This window comes from Chiroxiphia lanceolata, chromosome 3 (genome assembly GCF_009829145.1).
Source record: "Chiroxiphia lanceolata isolate bChiLan1 chromosome 3, bChiLan1.pri, whole genome shotgun sequence".
Lineage (NCBI taxonomy): Eukaryota > Metazoa > Chordata > Aves > Passeriformes > Pipridae > Chiroxiphia > Chiroxiphia lanceolata.
The window spans coordinates 90,292,233-90,309,256 of record NC_045639.1 but is presented as its reverse complement, the minus strand read 5'-3'; the positions used below and the strand labels follow the sequence as shown (position 1 = coordinate 90,309,256).

General features: G+C 35.9%; 1 protein-coding gene across 2 annotated transcripts in view; it reads right to left on the bottom strand.

Moving 5' to 3' along the window:
* LGSN (lengsin, lens protein with glutamine synthetase domain) overlaps window positions 1-17,024 on the bottom strand; it is a 61,945-nt gene that overhangs the window by 2,751 nt on the left and 42,170 nt on the right. For both annotated transcript variants that reach the window (XM_032682929.1, XM_032682930.1), the window contains 3 exons: window positions 13,968-14,027; window positions 11,988-12,984; window positions 2,065-2,243 (listed from right to left, as the gene is read on the bottom strand). In XM_032682929.1, coding sequence (XP_032538820.1) covers window positions 2,065-2,243; window positions 11,988-12,984; window positions 13,968-14,027 — 1,236 coding nt within the window. The remainder of the gene's footprint in view (window positions 1-2,064; window positions 2,244-11,987; window positions 12,985-13,967; window positions 14,028-17,024) is intronic.

Genomic DNA, 17,024 nt, shown 5'->3' with positions numbered 1-17,024 from the left:
AGTATTTTTCTTAAAAGAACACTAAAATGCAGCGATCACTAAAGTGGAAGGTAAGAGCCAGTTACTACATCATTATAAAGCAGAACAAGTTTCTGCAAGATTGGTATGAAAACTGTGGCATCAATTACCCTAACGATAATTTTTTAAATTTCCATAAAGTACTAAAACATTAGTTTTAGTTAAACTAAAGTTAAACACCTATCTTGCATAGTCTTTATGTAATTATGGGTTTCACCACTTAGGTGCAAATTTTGCAAGTCAAACTTCTATCTATAGTTAGTCTATTTTGCTTCTACCTCCTCTGAGCATTTTCTTCGCGTAGACCTAAGTCATTACACAAGATTCATGGAGATATGAATTCAGACCGTAACTTCTCTTTAAATGCCACAACACGTACCTCAGCATTTTCCAGCTGCAACATTTAACAGGAAAATCTTACTTTCTGGACTTTAAAAGTTTGGGATAAAATGCAAAGAAAGCACTTCCAAGTGAGAAAAACTCATAATGATATTTTCTTCTCCATTTGAACAGAAAGCTTCAACTGATGCAAATGAAATGCAGATAGAATCCCAACAAAGGTTTGTCTATTTTCAAACAAACACCTTTACAACTTACCTTACATTCAAATATTTAGCTGATGAAAAAGTTATGTCAAGTTCCATCAAGCGAAATTTGGCTCATGTTTACATCCTATCTTTATTCCTCTAAGTGAAAGGATTGCCATTTGAGTGAGCAGATGAGAATAAACATAGAAAGGGGCAAGCTCAGAACTGAAAAAAATCACATTTTGCCTATCCAGACGGAAAATTGTTGAAATAGTTCTAGCTGCATATGGTAGCTTCTTTTAGTATTACTGAATGATTGAATGAAGTCTGTCATCTCTTAAGTAGGTGGTAGTCAACAGTACCAATTCTCCCTGTGGGACAACCATAACCAAAACTGCACACTGTGGTGAATTCTGCTCCAAGATGTCTAAGCTGTCCATTTGGCAGTGAAAATGTGTTTTCACTGTTTCCTCCAAACACCTAACTGATACCCCAAAAATTGCTCTTTACATATGCGTATGTGTGCATGTGTGTACACATACACACTGTTTTAGTGTAAAAAAATTTACATAGTCACAGCTCCAATTTGTTCAGACCATAAGAAAGGTCAACACAAAAGCTGTCTTTGAACAAGCTGATCTAGACATTTGCATTTTGACATAGCAACTGAAAGAGAAGCAGCAATTAATGTACAACCCTTCACAAGAACTAAAATGGCTGAGAAAAAGTTTATTTTGATAAAATCCAAATTGCATCAGAGAGAGCAAATGATATGTAGATGACACAATTGCAGTTTGGTAATATCTAAAAGGGAAATAATGAAAACACAGCTTAGGCTTCAGAAGGAACTTGAAACAAGAGTGTTCTTCATCTCTTCTTGTTCATATTTTTTTTGCAATCACTCAGTAAAGTTTAAAATATTCATAGTAATATGTGAGTGAAAGTATAATGCAGTTATGCACATGAAGTACCACAGAAGCAATATACTGAAAAGCCTGATCGATCAAGGATACACATGGTGAGGATTGCTTCCTAATTTGATTCTTATTTCCTGAATCATTACTATGGCAAATATTGCTGCTAAGTCATCATGCAACTCAATGCTATTTTCCTATGCTCATGACAGCTATAAAATTTCTCATACATGAGAATGATTTTCATTCAGTCATTTTCTTTCTTTCAGTGTTTACTTCTTTCTTTTTGCAATTTACTGCCGTTCAGTAAACCAAACCTTTTATAATGCATTGAACCTGAGATGATAATTCTGAGGGAAGAGATTATGAGAACTCCAAAGAACTGAAATTACCAGTCTCATTTAATTAGATTACTATTTGGTGGAACAGAGGAATAGATTACTGTAATGATGAAAGAAGCCTAGATAATTTGGGAACATGGGCAAGTGGAGGGAACAGATAATTTGTTCTAAGTTTGAGCTGCTGCCTGCACTATGGAAAAAATATAATTAAAGCATGAGGGCATGAAAACACAAAAAGGTACAGCAAGAAACCAAAAAACTTACATGAAAAAATCGAGAAGGAACATTCTTTGATCTTGACACACCATGGAGGTCTATTGATTCAAATCTGACAAACTGCACGTTGTCCCTGGCCATCTGCTGCTTAATAAATTCAATATGAGAGAACAGGTGAAGGAGAGTTGAACTTCCAAGGCCGTTTACATCAGGGTCTCTGTTGAATGCTATAAGTGAAGAGAAATGTTCACATCAAACAAAATAATGAACACTGGAAATACAGGTTGTTCTCCTAAAAATAGTGGGAAATAGTGGCATGGAGTGTAAAATCAAAAACTAGAAAAAACTGTGGATGATGAAACAGTTTTGTAAATAAACACATACATTTTTCCCGGACAACCTGTATAAAATCCCTTATTTTTTGGAATGGCCTGTAACTTGAATTTTTTTTCAAGTTGAGAAGAGAACATGTGGTAAACCCAGGAATTTCTGAGGGATACCTCAACTGGTTTGTTGAGTGTTTTTAGGAGCACTAATAGCAACTGGATACCTATTTCCTGCTGAAAACTGACAGAATACAGATGCTATGTTTCTTCAATGACTTTGTAAACTGTATGGTTACAAAAGCATGGCAAAAAGGGCACCTGTCTTCTACTAAACCCTTCTTGCGACCTCCTGAGGAGGACCGTAGTCTCCTTCACTGCAGGCAGCAATTTTTAAGGGAAGTTTATGCATTTATGAATTTTCTAGTATGGAGTTGTCTTCTTAACTGCTTTACAGCAGTTGTAGGACCATATAAACTTCTTGACATGAAAGTCTGAGTATAACTTCCATAATGGAACAGAGAACTGGGCACTGTAACTTCCTTTCACCAACCTCTCTATTTCTCAGTCTACTTCTCTTTTGAGTATCTATGTATTGTTATTACTCAAGTTAAACTCCATAAGGTATTAATTTTCACTCTATACAATAAATGAAACAGACCAAGTGTAAAATTTTACATGAGACATAAAAAAATGTAAAAAAAAATATTTCTTTCTACATTTCTGGTAGAAAAGTCCTCCATTCTTCCTGAGGATTTGATCAGAAGAATTTTTGCAGATCTTTCAAATCCACAGTGGAAGATCACCATCAGCAGTCATTCATCACCACCCTTCAAGCAGAATTTTAAAGCTTGATGCTGAGGCACTCTGAAGGTTGGTGGGAGCAATCCTAATCTCTCCAGTAGAAAATTACCTGAACTAGAGAAAATCTCCTTTAGCGCTGGCCAGCAGGCACAATCACATCTTTTTGACCTCTCCTTTGGGGCAAGTGGGACTGACAGCTGTGAGGCTGTAAGAAGGCTCCCTAGCTGGCCCAAAACAAGGCTGTCAGATTATTCCCTGAGAAGGCAGTAAACTCATCCACAGTCATAGACTTCTCAGACTTTGAACATTACTGGAGCATCCTCCAGTTTCAGATGGCAAGGAGGATACTTTAGGCCAATAAAGTAAGAAGAGGTTAAGTAAGAACAGTGCTCCCTGACAAATGGCAGGTGAAAGCACAGAACAAAATTTTAAGTAAATAGGAAAACAGAGTAAAAATTGAATAGGTAAAAGCAAGGAAAGAATTTTGTCACGTCCATTTCTCTTTGTGACATCTTTCACTTTGGAAAGACTTACTAGATTTGACCTCTTTATGAACATGATCATTATCTCGAAGTTTATTAACAGCTAATAAACTGTGGCTGTTTAATAGATTAACAGAATTTTTAAAGATTCTGAAAATCTTTCCACAGTTTATATCAAGAGGAGTTTTCTAGAACTCCAGGGACAGAAATCTGAGGGTCTTGCCTTTGGAAAAGCAGTGCTCAATCCCTTATTCTATACATGTTTAATTTCCTCTGCAAAGATGGTAGACATTTTCTGCCTACCACCTGTCACACTGAGATTTTTATGTCTTTGTATTATTCAAGATAAAGTTTGGCTGGTAACATTTGAAATCAGTCAATTTTTGATGTAAATTTTGCAAGTATTTCCTAAAATTTCTTTAAATGTGGCCTGTTAAATTTCCATCTACTGAACAAATATTTTTCAAGTAAAAACACATAAATCATGAAAAACAGCAACTTAAATTTTTATCCAATTAATTATTTAAATCAATATTCCTAAGACATATAAATTATATAAATCAGTACTCAAGAAAAACATAAATGTGATGTGAGTTCATATTAATGATGCATACATTTATTTAAAAAATAAAGCTACAAATGTACTTAATTTAAACATCTACCAATTGTAGGTGATTTTCCAAATTTTATATATATATATGTTGTCCTCAGACTAAAGTTATTTGACTAAATACATAAATACATAATTACATTATATGAACTAACAGAAATTAACAGAAAATTCCTATAAAGTAATGTTTTTAAAGAATGTGAACAAAGCAAAATTATTAACTGAAGAAGTAAGAATTTGTCTTCTTCAGTTGGACTCGTTATGATTACAGATGTATCTTTTTAAATGATGAGTCTAAATTGTATATATTGGTCTAGTATTATTCTAAAATAAGTCTGTACACAAGTCTAGACCCCCCACTAGTCAAAAGAGAGATGCTTATTCATTTACAAGAGCCTTTATCCAAAATCTTTTAGAATCAATGGAAACAGCCATGCAGGCTTCACGTAATTTTTAGAGCTCATCTTTTATATTATTTGCAGATTACCTTTCCCATTGAAACAATAAGTTTCTGTAAATTGTAAGATAGCTAAAAATATCATCATGACTTAATATCTCTGATTGATTTTGGAAATATGAAAGGGGATTTGTTTCTTAAGTAATAATTAGTGAATAATTACTGACTATTTACTTTTATCCAGCACAGGACCCAAAATTTTTTGGTAGCCACTAAATATATCGCTGTCAAACTACATCCATGAAGCCAATTATTATTAAAGTTTGGAAAGGTATAGTGGGGAACTGAGTACTCTGTCTTTATCCAGTTCATATAATTATTATCCAGTAGTTACTGGTAGATAAGGTAGCAAATAAGCAAGTATTTGGCAGGCCTAGTTGATTTAGAATCACAGTCTTGAAGTCTTATATTGTTATGAGTGAGAATTTTCTTCATAAGTAGAACTGTTTCCCTAGCTTTCTGAACCTTTAGAAATAATGGTACTTTCCTTTTAATTTCAGAAAATCTACTTATGGAAACATTTAATTCAACAAGATGCTCAGATTTTTGTTCAAATTTTCATTTTAAAAATCAAATAAAAATCCAGACAGACCATCTTTCTTTAAGCAGATCCTTAGATATCTACACCAAATCATCAGGACACAGAAAAGAACTTGATGTTTTTTTGCCTATGGTTCTATCTGTATTTCCATTTAGGTTACCACTGTGAAATAATTAGTATTATTCCTGCTGCTATTGTAATTAGTACAAAATATCTACAAATGCAAACAACATATCTCCACTTATTTAAAACATATTAATAACACAAAACTAAAAATATTACCAAAAATTCTAAAAATATAAAAATTATTATTATTATTATTATTTCTAGCAGAGAAATGGTGCCATTCTTATATTATTAAAGTTGAAATCACTCAGATTGCTGACAGCAGTTGACATGGGAGTAGGGCAAATAGTTGACACAGCATTCCCTTCTCAGCAACATAAAAATGCCACAACAGAAGAAAGTGCGCATCCCAGATCAATCCCTCATTTTCTCTTTGTACAAAGGAATCCTTTCCCATGGTCCCTTATTAAATCACACCACAACAAAATCAAACAATTTCTCAGCTCTAGAAGAGGTGACTGTGTCAAATTGAAAATGAAATAAAAAGAACATGATGCACGTTGCCAGGGGACTGGACAACCACAGGCACAGGCTGTCTTAACAAATGTAGTGATACTGTAAACTCTTCACTGAGAAACAAGACCACCAAAGGAACATAAGGCAATAACAGCAGATACCAGCAAGTAGACTCCAGATACAAATCATGTGTTGGTGAAGGAGACGTTTCTATCAGTTCTCCCCCAGTCTCTTCCTCCTGCTGCCTCTCTAGCAGCACCAGCTGTGCCAGATCTGCTTCCTCCTGATAAGATGCTTTGCAGCCTTCTCCTGCCCCATGACACAGCTTGGGCAGGCCAGAGTCCTACACAGTGTCAGAGTGTCCTCCCTGTGCTCTGTGGCACTTTGTGGTACCTGTTACTGTCTCGGAGAGGCAGGGAAACAGAAACATTTGCAAGTGTTGAAATTGCTATGCCAGTCAAGGCAGGGTTTCATCATTCTAGAGCTGACTTTGGCACCAGCTAAAGGCACCAGTTAACAGGAAAGGCACAGTATTCTTTGCAAAATAATCTGTCTAAAGAAAATGAGGTTTGCAGTTCCTGACTAAAAAAATGGTCTTGTGGTTAGAAGTAGGAGGGTTAATACCTAAATTTGTTTTAATTTCTTCTCCATTCTCAGAAATCTAACACAGGGTGCTCTGATGATCTGTATCGAATCCCTTTATAAAAATAGACATGATGATATTCATTCATGATATAATAGTGCATGATATTCACTAGCAATGAGTCCCACAGGGTAATCACATATCTACACTCTTCTAAATTCTATGGAAATTCCTGTCAGAACTAATTTAAATACATCTGCTCTTCCTTATAGAACTCTGGTTTGTATTTTTAAGAATAGCCAATTTTCTTGGTTTGTACACCATGTTACTTACTGTTCTCACCTTCGCCTTCAAACATTAACCACTTCTATATCTCAAACCTTATATGACAGCTTTTCCTATATTAGGTATCTTTCTTACTGCTACTTTTCTATTCCCATCTGGTTTTTGACATGGCAAGTAGACATGAGTACTGGGTTGCATTTGAATGCACTATTGACGTGAACAGTGATCAGAAGCATTCTCAGCTGAAAACAAGCAATTTATATTTCTTTTTCACCTAAAAAAAGTTTCACTGAAAATATTTACTGATTTGATTTCTGTAGTAAAGTACATAAAAGATTGTTTCCTACCTTGTATTTTACTCCCCTAGAAGACCCTTAACAGGGAAATAAATACATAAGCATACCAGAAATTCCCAAAGCATGGGAGACACTAAAAATGTTTCCCAGATCTCTTTTAAGTGATACTTTCAATGGTTTTTTCCATCTGTTTCTTTGTCTCATGAGTCTGCTTTCTTTTTTGAACTTAACTGCAAAGTAGAGTTTTTACTCATTTGACCATGGAGAAGCTTACATTTGTCCTGAGTTTTATAGCTAATTTAGAGACCAACATACAGCTTCAATCATCCATGAATTATTCTTTCCAGTCTGAATGACAACAAAATGACTTAGCTTCTCAGAGGGGATACACTGTCAAGAATCAAATGCAAAGTCAGTTTTTACTTCTCAATAGATGAAAGATAAAATAAATAACCTACATTTTTTTACATTCCAGGGTCTTTTGTAGAAACGGTTCTTCTGTACTGAATAAGGAAATCATCATAGTTTTATAGAAAAGTTAGAAAATATTTTACTTAGGCAGGATTAGTTGAAAGCAAAATGTGCAGGTGAAAGAAAATTAAGGTAATATCCAATGGAACTACTTAACTAATAATCCTGAATATGATGAATCTACACTGGCATATCTGTCTTCAAACTCAAACAGAAATTTTGGATTTGAGGAAGGAATCATTGAGCAAAATTGCATGAACTGAGGTATAAAATAATACAAACTAGGAAACCCCCTTTGGCCTAAGAATAATTGACCTAATTTAAACAAATCAAGTGAGAAATATAGAATCACAGAATAGTTTGGGTTGAAAGGAACCTTAAAGATCATTTAGTTCCAGTTTCCCTTCCATGGGCAGGAACACATTCCACTAGAGCAGGACACTCAAAGCCCCATCTCACCTGGCTTTAAACACTTCCAGAATGAAAGAGAAAAATTTGCTGAATGTGAAGTAAGGTTATCTAGGGGAGATATTTTGCAGAGTATTAAAGGTAAGAACTAAACTCTTTTTGAATATGTTGTAGAAGGAGAGGCAGCTGGCAGAGAAATGAAGCAGAAAATGCATTTCACTTACATTAGGTCTAAGCTAACTCTTTTTGTAACCTTTCACTATTACTATAAAGAAAGTAAGCATCTCCAAAGGGTGGGAAGAATTACTGTCTGAATAAACTTTTCTCGCAAAGAATCATGGGATGATGAGCTTACTCCAGATACCAGAGATAGATGAGTTGAATCTCACCTGAAAGGCGACAAAATAGATCTGAAAGTTTGGATGGAAGTCCTATTTGAGCATTTTTGCTTTGCATACGTTAAGAGGACAAATGGAAAATCATACGGAGTCAGAGAACAGGAAGATTTCAGCTGTTGGTATGGAAGATAAAGGACTTAAGAGTTTTGGTTTGCTTTAAAGAAAAAGAGCTGCTCTAAGAGCTTGTAGGACTAATGAAATCCACTCTTAAGTATGAAATACAGCCTGTGTCTTCTTGATATGCTTTCCTTTAAAAAGACAAGTTAGAAAAGAAACTTAGTGTTTGGGGTCAGCAATCACATAACACTTCATGTGATTCTTGAAGCATTCAAACCTTCCTTTACTGTTCACTTGAAATTTCAACAGTCACTAGGTAGCTACTGGTGCCTGCAGCCATAGCTAAGACGTATCTTCTTTCTTCAGAAATTTCCCTCTCTCTCAAGCAGTTTCTGATCCCATGTTTGTCATATTTTCTCCTCAGCCTGTGTGATGACACCAGGCTCTGTAGGTCACTCTGACCATACCCAGTGCATGTGGTTGCCAAAACCATCTGCAGTCTCTGGTATATAACACTGTGACAGAGGGGAATGACACACCAAGTGTATGGTGTATCATGATCCTTGGATACTTCACATTGCTCGAATAGAGTTATGTCCTTTTGCCTCCTCTCTGGCTGCCATGGTATTAATATTCTAATTTAGTAGCATGCAGAGCAACATGCAATAAGATCTGAGTTCAGAGAGGTCAATATACAGTTACCTTATGTGCTATATATGCTATACATATAGCACATGCATACATTCATGTCCATGTGCATGTAATTACTATGAAGTGTTATATTATATTAATGAAATTTCATATTATTCTATACTGTTTGGAATCCTTCCTCTTTGTCTCCCAAGAATGCAAACACAGAACAGCTTAAGAAGCACCTGGTCATTAATTACTATGTACCAATTTGCAGAAGTGCATATCATTATCAGATATAGGCACTTAGGCAAATAAAATTCCTAAATCCATGTTAGGGCAGTTAGTATATTCACCTAATTAGCTACATGTGTTACCTTCTATGTTTCCACAGAAAACATCTTTAGATTAAAAGAATTTTATCTTTAGCTTCAGTTCCAATTTCTCTGACACTGCCCAAGTAACATTTTTCATACTGACCCAAATATCTGACCTATCTACCTCTTTTCTAATATTTTTCACACATCCATGCACTTATTTTACAAAAGAGCTGACAAGAAATGAACAAAATGCACATGCAGCAATATTTCCACATCTTTCAATTAGAATTTTGGGAAAAATGTAGGGATTTATTATTTTAGAGAGATGTTAACTCTGTAACTAGCATGGCTGTATATCAATTCTCTGAAGTACTCTCAATCATTGACGCTCAGCTAGGTTTCAACCACTCTGCTGCTGATCTCTAGAGATTGTCCTGAGCTGTGTACTTTTACAACCATAGTATATTCCTGTTTTGGCCATATCTCAACACTGAGTGGATCTCAAATACAACCTCTTGTAATTTTTCCCAACATTTTGGATTAAGTCTTCTGATTTGAGCAAGTTCAAATGTTTGAGAACTTGAAAATTGTAAGAGGTTGTATTTCGGATCTACTCAGTGTTAAGATATCTTTAGATTCAAGACTTCAGGCACTTTGTTAACTGAAATATTTAACATAATGTTTTAGTTATAAAAATAAAATATTTAGGACTTGATCTTATCAATCTTAATAAATTATCGCTGGCAGCAATGAAATACTGTTTATGCAAAGGCTCATTAAAGAGTGCAAAATTTCATCTAAAACTTTCTTCTCTTCAATTAAGTTACTGAATCTATTCAATGAAAATTAAATTTTGAACACATTCATTTCTTATTAAGAAACTATTTCTGTGCATTCCATTTATGAGTGAAAAAGGCATAGTAAGCCCTACAACTTGTTGGTCAAAGTCAAATGGAACCCAAGCCTCATGAGAATCCAAACTTTTTTATTTTTAATGCGTTTTTGATGAGAAAAATAGTTTTCTCCCATTTCCCTTCATATTTAGTTCTCATCTGTAGTTCCCTTACAGTCATTGCTGCCACCAGTGATACAGAGTAGGATTAACCCCAGGTAGCTTTAGGCATCTCAGAGTTAGACAAACAATTTTAATTAATCATCACAGGACTTCTTTCCCTGAGTGGAAAGATACCCCCACCTCCAGAGGTCAATTTCTCATCAACTTCCAGTATATCTTTGAAGACGTACTTTACTGACTAGGTGATAAATTTGGATTAGCTACTTCATGTTAGTGGCTAAAGCTGGGTTGAAATCTCCCAGTGGAATCTACAATTAATCTCATCAGCTCCCTGTATCTTGTAAATGATGCTATGACAAAGAATTCCTATGTATTGAAATATTTTGCTGGTTTTGTAGACAATGAGAAAACAGTCATAACCTAAATGTGACAATGCATTTTGCTAACCTTTCAGCAATGTGAAAACCAGTGTAGTGTGGAAAGGGAACAGCATCAAGTGTAGGCTGAACAATAATCCTCAAACCTCTTTATTCTAATAGATACGAATAAAGAGTGGTTCGAGTGTGAAATATTTTTTCAAAGCTTTATATTTCTCATGCAGTGCCCTGAGTTACAACTAATATTGTTCACGTGTATCGTATTTAGACTTGTTCAAACTGGGTAACACAGAATGTCTACTGAGAAATCCTACTGTAGCAAGAACAATTGATATGTTCAAATTGTCTGTTTTCAGAATATGTACAGCAATGGTTCTGCCCATCTGACAGGGGACTTGAGAAAAATCAGAATAAATTAATATAATTGGAAACATTTAATTTCTAATATTTTCTTTTATTACGTAGTTAATGATGGATGAAGCATTTTATCAATGAAGAGATTAGTATTTCTTGTATTAGTGAGATAAGTCAGAAGGTAAGATATCCGTTCTGGAAAGATAATAGTATGACCTCAGATTGATGCTTATGGAAATGTATTCATCTGATATCTATTCAACTAGCAAACTGGTTTTTGTGGGCTTCCTGGAAACAGAACAACAAACTGCTCAAGCCCATTGCATCATCACAGTTAATAATAGCTTTCAGTTTGCTGATCCAGCTAGCCCAGAAGTATAGCTTTTACACTTTCAAAGAAATCACAGCTTATTAGTAGCAATTGTCTCTATAAACACTTCCAAAATGAACTTATTGAACCGCATGAAAATAAGGGGGAGTTCTCTGCTTCATTTGCTTTTCTTCCCCTATAATTTATATGAGATGTTTTTGCACTCCAGTTCTCTAACAGGACAAATAATTGAAAACATCATCCCTATTAGGGAGCAATTTCTGCTGCTGGAAATGTTAACAAAAAAAGAAATTTTAAGAAACCCAGATGCCATCAGAGTTTTGCAGTGTCTAGCAGACTTTTGGGAAATTCTGCCTGCACTCAGTTTAAATGAGGAAATATTTCACTTTTAGTGAAAAAAATACACGACCACTTCTGCATGGCAGTTTTTGGCAGGCAGTTGGGCTTTATAAATACTTTGCTTTAAAAAAAAAAAAGCATCACAGATGTAGAACACAACTTCCAATCCATCCTGATCACACAGAAACCACAGGTGTCAGTTCTCTCATGCACTAGCTCTGACTCAAGTTTGCAGATTAACAAAACACCACAAAACAACAGGAGGATTTTCTTTAGCAGGAGAGTAGGTGATGTTTAAATATCCTTACCAGCGTTGCCTGTGGAGGAGTCAAACTGAATCTCAGGTGTTGAGTTTTCTGCAGGTGTAGAAGCTGCCGGTAGTCCCAGAATAAGTTGATCCACGTTGCTTCCCACTGGTTGCTGCTGATCAGAGCCGGCAGAGCTGAGGATCAGGAGACTTTTGCTCTGCTGCCCCACTCCCTGCTTGTGGAAGCTGTAATACTTTTGCTTGTCCTCTCCAAAATGGGGACTAAAAGTCTCAAAGGGTTGGCCCTGTTTGTCAGCTGCTTTCTCCCAGGGTTTCAAATTTTTCTGAGTAAAAGTGCCACCTGCCTTGCCACAGAAATAGGGTCCATGAGAAGGCAGAGGACCTTCACTCAGCAGGTTTTTCAACTCTTGTAGACTTTGTTTAGAAATGCCAGGTGCCCCTGTGAAGGACTCAGCAATATTGTTTCCTTGTGTGGATACAGCACCACCCAGGGAGCCCATCTTTGTCACATGAAACTTTACAACTTTTTCTTCCATACCACCCTGTTCTTCTGGCTTAGCCCCCACCTGCTCACTGCCCCTTTCCCTCTGCACTGCCTCTGTGCAGCCACCTTTCCCTGCACTCCTTGCAGGCTGTATGCCCGTGGGCTGCTTCATCTGAGCTGCTGTATCTATTTCCTCCTGCATTTTTCCCACTATTTTTTTCCCAGTGTCAGCATTTTCTTGGGTTTCTTGTGTTTCTCCAGATGTGTCTTCTTTCACAGCACTGCCAGAATTGGAACTGTCATCACCCCCTCTGTCCTTTTGTACTGGAGGAAAGGTAGTGGGGTTTTGGAGAGGCTGGTCTGATGGTGGTTCTGAGCAACCAGTGGTTCCTTTAAGGGGACAAGGATCTGGGATTTTTGAGGTGCGGGACAGCTCCATCTTCTCATTTTCTAAAGGAGGAACATACTTTGTAGGACCTTTGATTCCCTTTTTCTTTCTGAAACCACATATATTGTTGCCATCAACTTCATCACTGTCACTTTCAGATGTGTTCTGTAACCAGCAATAAAATATACAACCAAATAATATGCATGAATGAAACATGGCAATGGAGCACTACCACCAGCTGTATTAACCTTGTAGCACTTCCATTAGTACTTGCTGGTGCAGGTCTCTGTGGGCTCTTATTTTGATTCTTAAAAGTTCTCACAGAATTCTTTTTCTTACATTTTAGAAAAAAATCTGTGAAAATGCTTTCATAATATAGTTTTTAGGCAGATTTAGTAGATTGTAATATAAGACAGAGTACACTGTGTGACATCATTTGCCAAACATATGCCCTTTAAAGGTGAAAAAAAATGTATTTTAGTAGTTACATTTAAGTATATTCCTGTTCATATTAAAAGTGTTTGTATTTATAAAGGAAATGTATTACCCTGAAACACAGAATACAGACAATCCTTATAATTGTGAAGATTGAAACCTGAAAATAAATGGCATTTAAATTAATTTCAGAATCTAATTTGGGCAAATAACTGAACTTGCAGAGCAGTGGCCAAGAAGAAAATCTTATATTTGGATGTATAAACAGGAAAGAACCTGAAGATGATGTTTACCTTTATATATGACATAGATATAGTTTCTATTGTAGTGGTGAGAGCAGATTTTAAAATGGGTCAAAAAAATCAAAACCAAAAAAATCAAACCCAGACACATTTGAATTAAAAAAAATACCACACATTTTAATATTGAGGGTGTCTAATTATTTCACACACTGTCAAATTAGAGATTGAATTCTCCACCTCATATCTTAAAAAAAGACTCCCTAACAGTTTAACCAAAATATAAATCACTCCATAGCCAATCACAAACCGTTATATTGTTTATGAATCTACTCAACTGTAGACTCATTGTCTATGCATCTACTCAAGCATGCATTTAAGACATATTAACAGTCCTTGGTTTGCTTGGATTGGGTTGGAATTAACACCTGTAAGGAAATCAAGGGATATCCTCTGAATGAGATCATTCTTTACCTTTTCCACAAAGGAATAATCTGTACTCTCTCCAATTTCTGAATTTCCAGAAGAAGGGATCTGCACAAAAGCAAAGTGAATGCCAGTCTGGGTAAAGCAAAAGAGATTCCTGTTGGCAGACAAAAGCACGTAGAAGAAATGGCAGCAGCAGCTAATATGCATATGGAAGGAAACAGTTACATGACCCCCATTGAGGTAATTAACAATTCCCTTTCTCTACATTATTTTTCCCTATTTTCACTATTTTCCCATTATACTGTTTTCCATCATTATCTATTCAAAAAGGCTTATGACTTCTCTCCTCACACAGAACTCACAGAAATATTTCCTTCCTCTCCCCCCTTACCCCAATTTTCCATGACACGCTGTATGTGCACCTTCTCTGGGAGCTTGCCAGGACATTGCTGTTAGTGTGGAAGGCAGCTGGCCACCAGCTCTGATGGGAAGATGAGCCACTCTGTGCCTGTAACTCCCATGCACATATCTTGGCAGTGATGTGCTCATGATGCCCACTTGCAATCAAAAACAGCTATTGACACATTCACAACAGAAATCCATGTTTACCCCAGTTTTAGCACTCAGTTTTTAATGAACCCATTTCTTCATCCAAGAGCTTTTGTTTATTTCCATAACAAACCCCATGACAACCCATAAAATTATTCTGGGTGTTTGCCGATACCCCTACACATTCACTCATGCAGAATAGATCTAATTCCTACAGCTCTGCATCATTATGGAATAGAAATATAATAAAAGAACTCTTCTGAACAGCAAATCAGACAAAAACTGATTATTATTCTGAATTATAATGAAGAATTTTAATACCTCTCTTAGTAATACAAGAAAGGGGATGAAGCTCGGGAAGAAAAAGTAGGAATGGAGGATCAGTCTCTGCTAAATAGAAAAACACAAATAATCTTAAAATACTCATCATATTAAATTTCTAGATATATACTTTTTTTGAGATAACAGATAAGAGTTCCAACTATAAAAGCTATAGTCATAAAAATATTTTATCTTGCAATTAATTTATGAAAAATATTTATTTAAATATATTTTGTGGTAGAGGCTGCCATCACTAATATATATTGATTTACAACTTATGAAGTTTTCAGAATTCTTTTGTTTTCTTTGAATAACTTGAAACTAATAAGATAACCACAAGACTATATGCATTTCTGCTTTATAATGTATTTCTGCTCTCTGTCCTGATAACCACAAAAAATTTTAAAGTTAGATGAAGTTTTTACCTGTTGTCCCTATGGTATATCTTCGAAAAACGCTCAGTACAATGACTGAAGGAAAGTTAAGCACACCTTTTTTTTTTCACACCTCTGTACTGGTCAGATAAAAGGTCATGTATCTAAAGCAAAATGTCAGAAACCTGTCTATTCACATAATTAGCCATTCTAAAGGATTTAGTGAACACAAGGTAGCATTCCCACATTATAATCCTTACCAAAATAAATTCCTTCCAAATAGAGATGAGCAGGATAAGGACTGATCACTGGTAAGTTTGTTAATTCGTTCAAAACAGATCTCTAATAACTGATGTATCTGTAGTAGTTTGCAAAGAGTTTCTTTTTCATGAAGAGATAAACCATGGTACTTCATTTTGATTATAGACCCAAAGATATACTGTGCCCATTGCTCTTAAACGAAAACAGTGATAATTTTTACCTTCAAATAAACAAAACTCTTGCAATTATACAGAGAACAACCTATGCATTACTTTAGGTCCTCAGCACAAGACACACTGTAACTTTGTGCAGGAAAATGACTCTTTGTTTCTAAACAAACTCAGACATTTACGGACTTTCATTTAGAAATCATTCTCCATGTTTTCTGCAGTGAAATAAACAGGCCTGTTTATTTCAGTTTGTTGCAAGGTACCAATACAGCATCTCTTCATACTAAAGACAGTCATATGCACAAGCTATGACACAGCCTTACTTGTCTAGTAGGTTATGCAGTGTCTACCATTAGAAAAGGTTTACTACCTGGGCACAGAGGGGAGACCACCCAGGAACAAGACTTATGAATTATCTGTTTAATTTTTTATTTCTTGAAAAGTTTTTTTTTATACAGAAGACAGGGGTGGTTAAGTGAAATAGCACCTTGAGAGAGATACAGTGCAAGAGAGCTGGATACAAATTATTACTTAATTTCATTGAACCCTGTGTCCTGCTAAGCTGAAAGGAAAGCAAAACAGTCATGGCTTTAATACGAGAAAAGTTCTGACTACTTTCAATTTCCTGCCTGAATGTTCCTACATTTTTGTTACTCTTTGGCAACAGTACCAGGAGATATCCAGGCTACTTGAAAGTTATTTTACCCACATTTGTTTCATCAGCATTCAATTTTTGTGTGCTTATTTTCAAATATTTACTGGCACCTTAAGTCAGAGGTCTTAAGTTTTGCAATTTGCTTCTCTGTCTTAGCAAGTGAACGTTTGGGCAGTGACTCAAATATTCCCGCCAGAAGAATTAGGTCCAAAATATAAACAGTTTGGGCCACATTATGCAACAAATCTGAGATTTAGATTTTTCTTTCTAAAGTTTTATCTGACGTTATTTGCCATTGATAGGGTTTGTTACTCCCCCAAGGTCTGATTTCTGTTAGGACTACTTGTTCCAGTGTCGCTACTTGTGTTGGCACATCGATCCCCTCTGCACTGGAATTTGCGCCTGGCAGGACCTTAGGTAGAGGTGGACCAGCTCAAGTCCTGCAAGAGGCAGGAAAAGTGGTGGTGGATCAGACTACATTTCCCTTTATGGATAATCTCAACTCACACAAATAACAGCTTTGCTAGTCTTCACTGTGTACCTGCTGTGTCACTTTAAATACACAAGAGTCTGGACATCTCTGACTATCAACAGAGCATAAGGGCTACACTTATGCATTACAGCAACATATTAAGGCATCATGCAGGTAGGAAGAAGAGAGAATAGAGGACAACAGCAGCAAGCAAATATTTTTGCACTGTGCAGATGGAATTGCTTGTTCTACTTAATTACGTGCCACTTCTGACATGCGATCAGGATTCTACATTTGAGG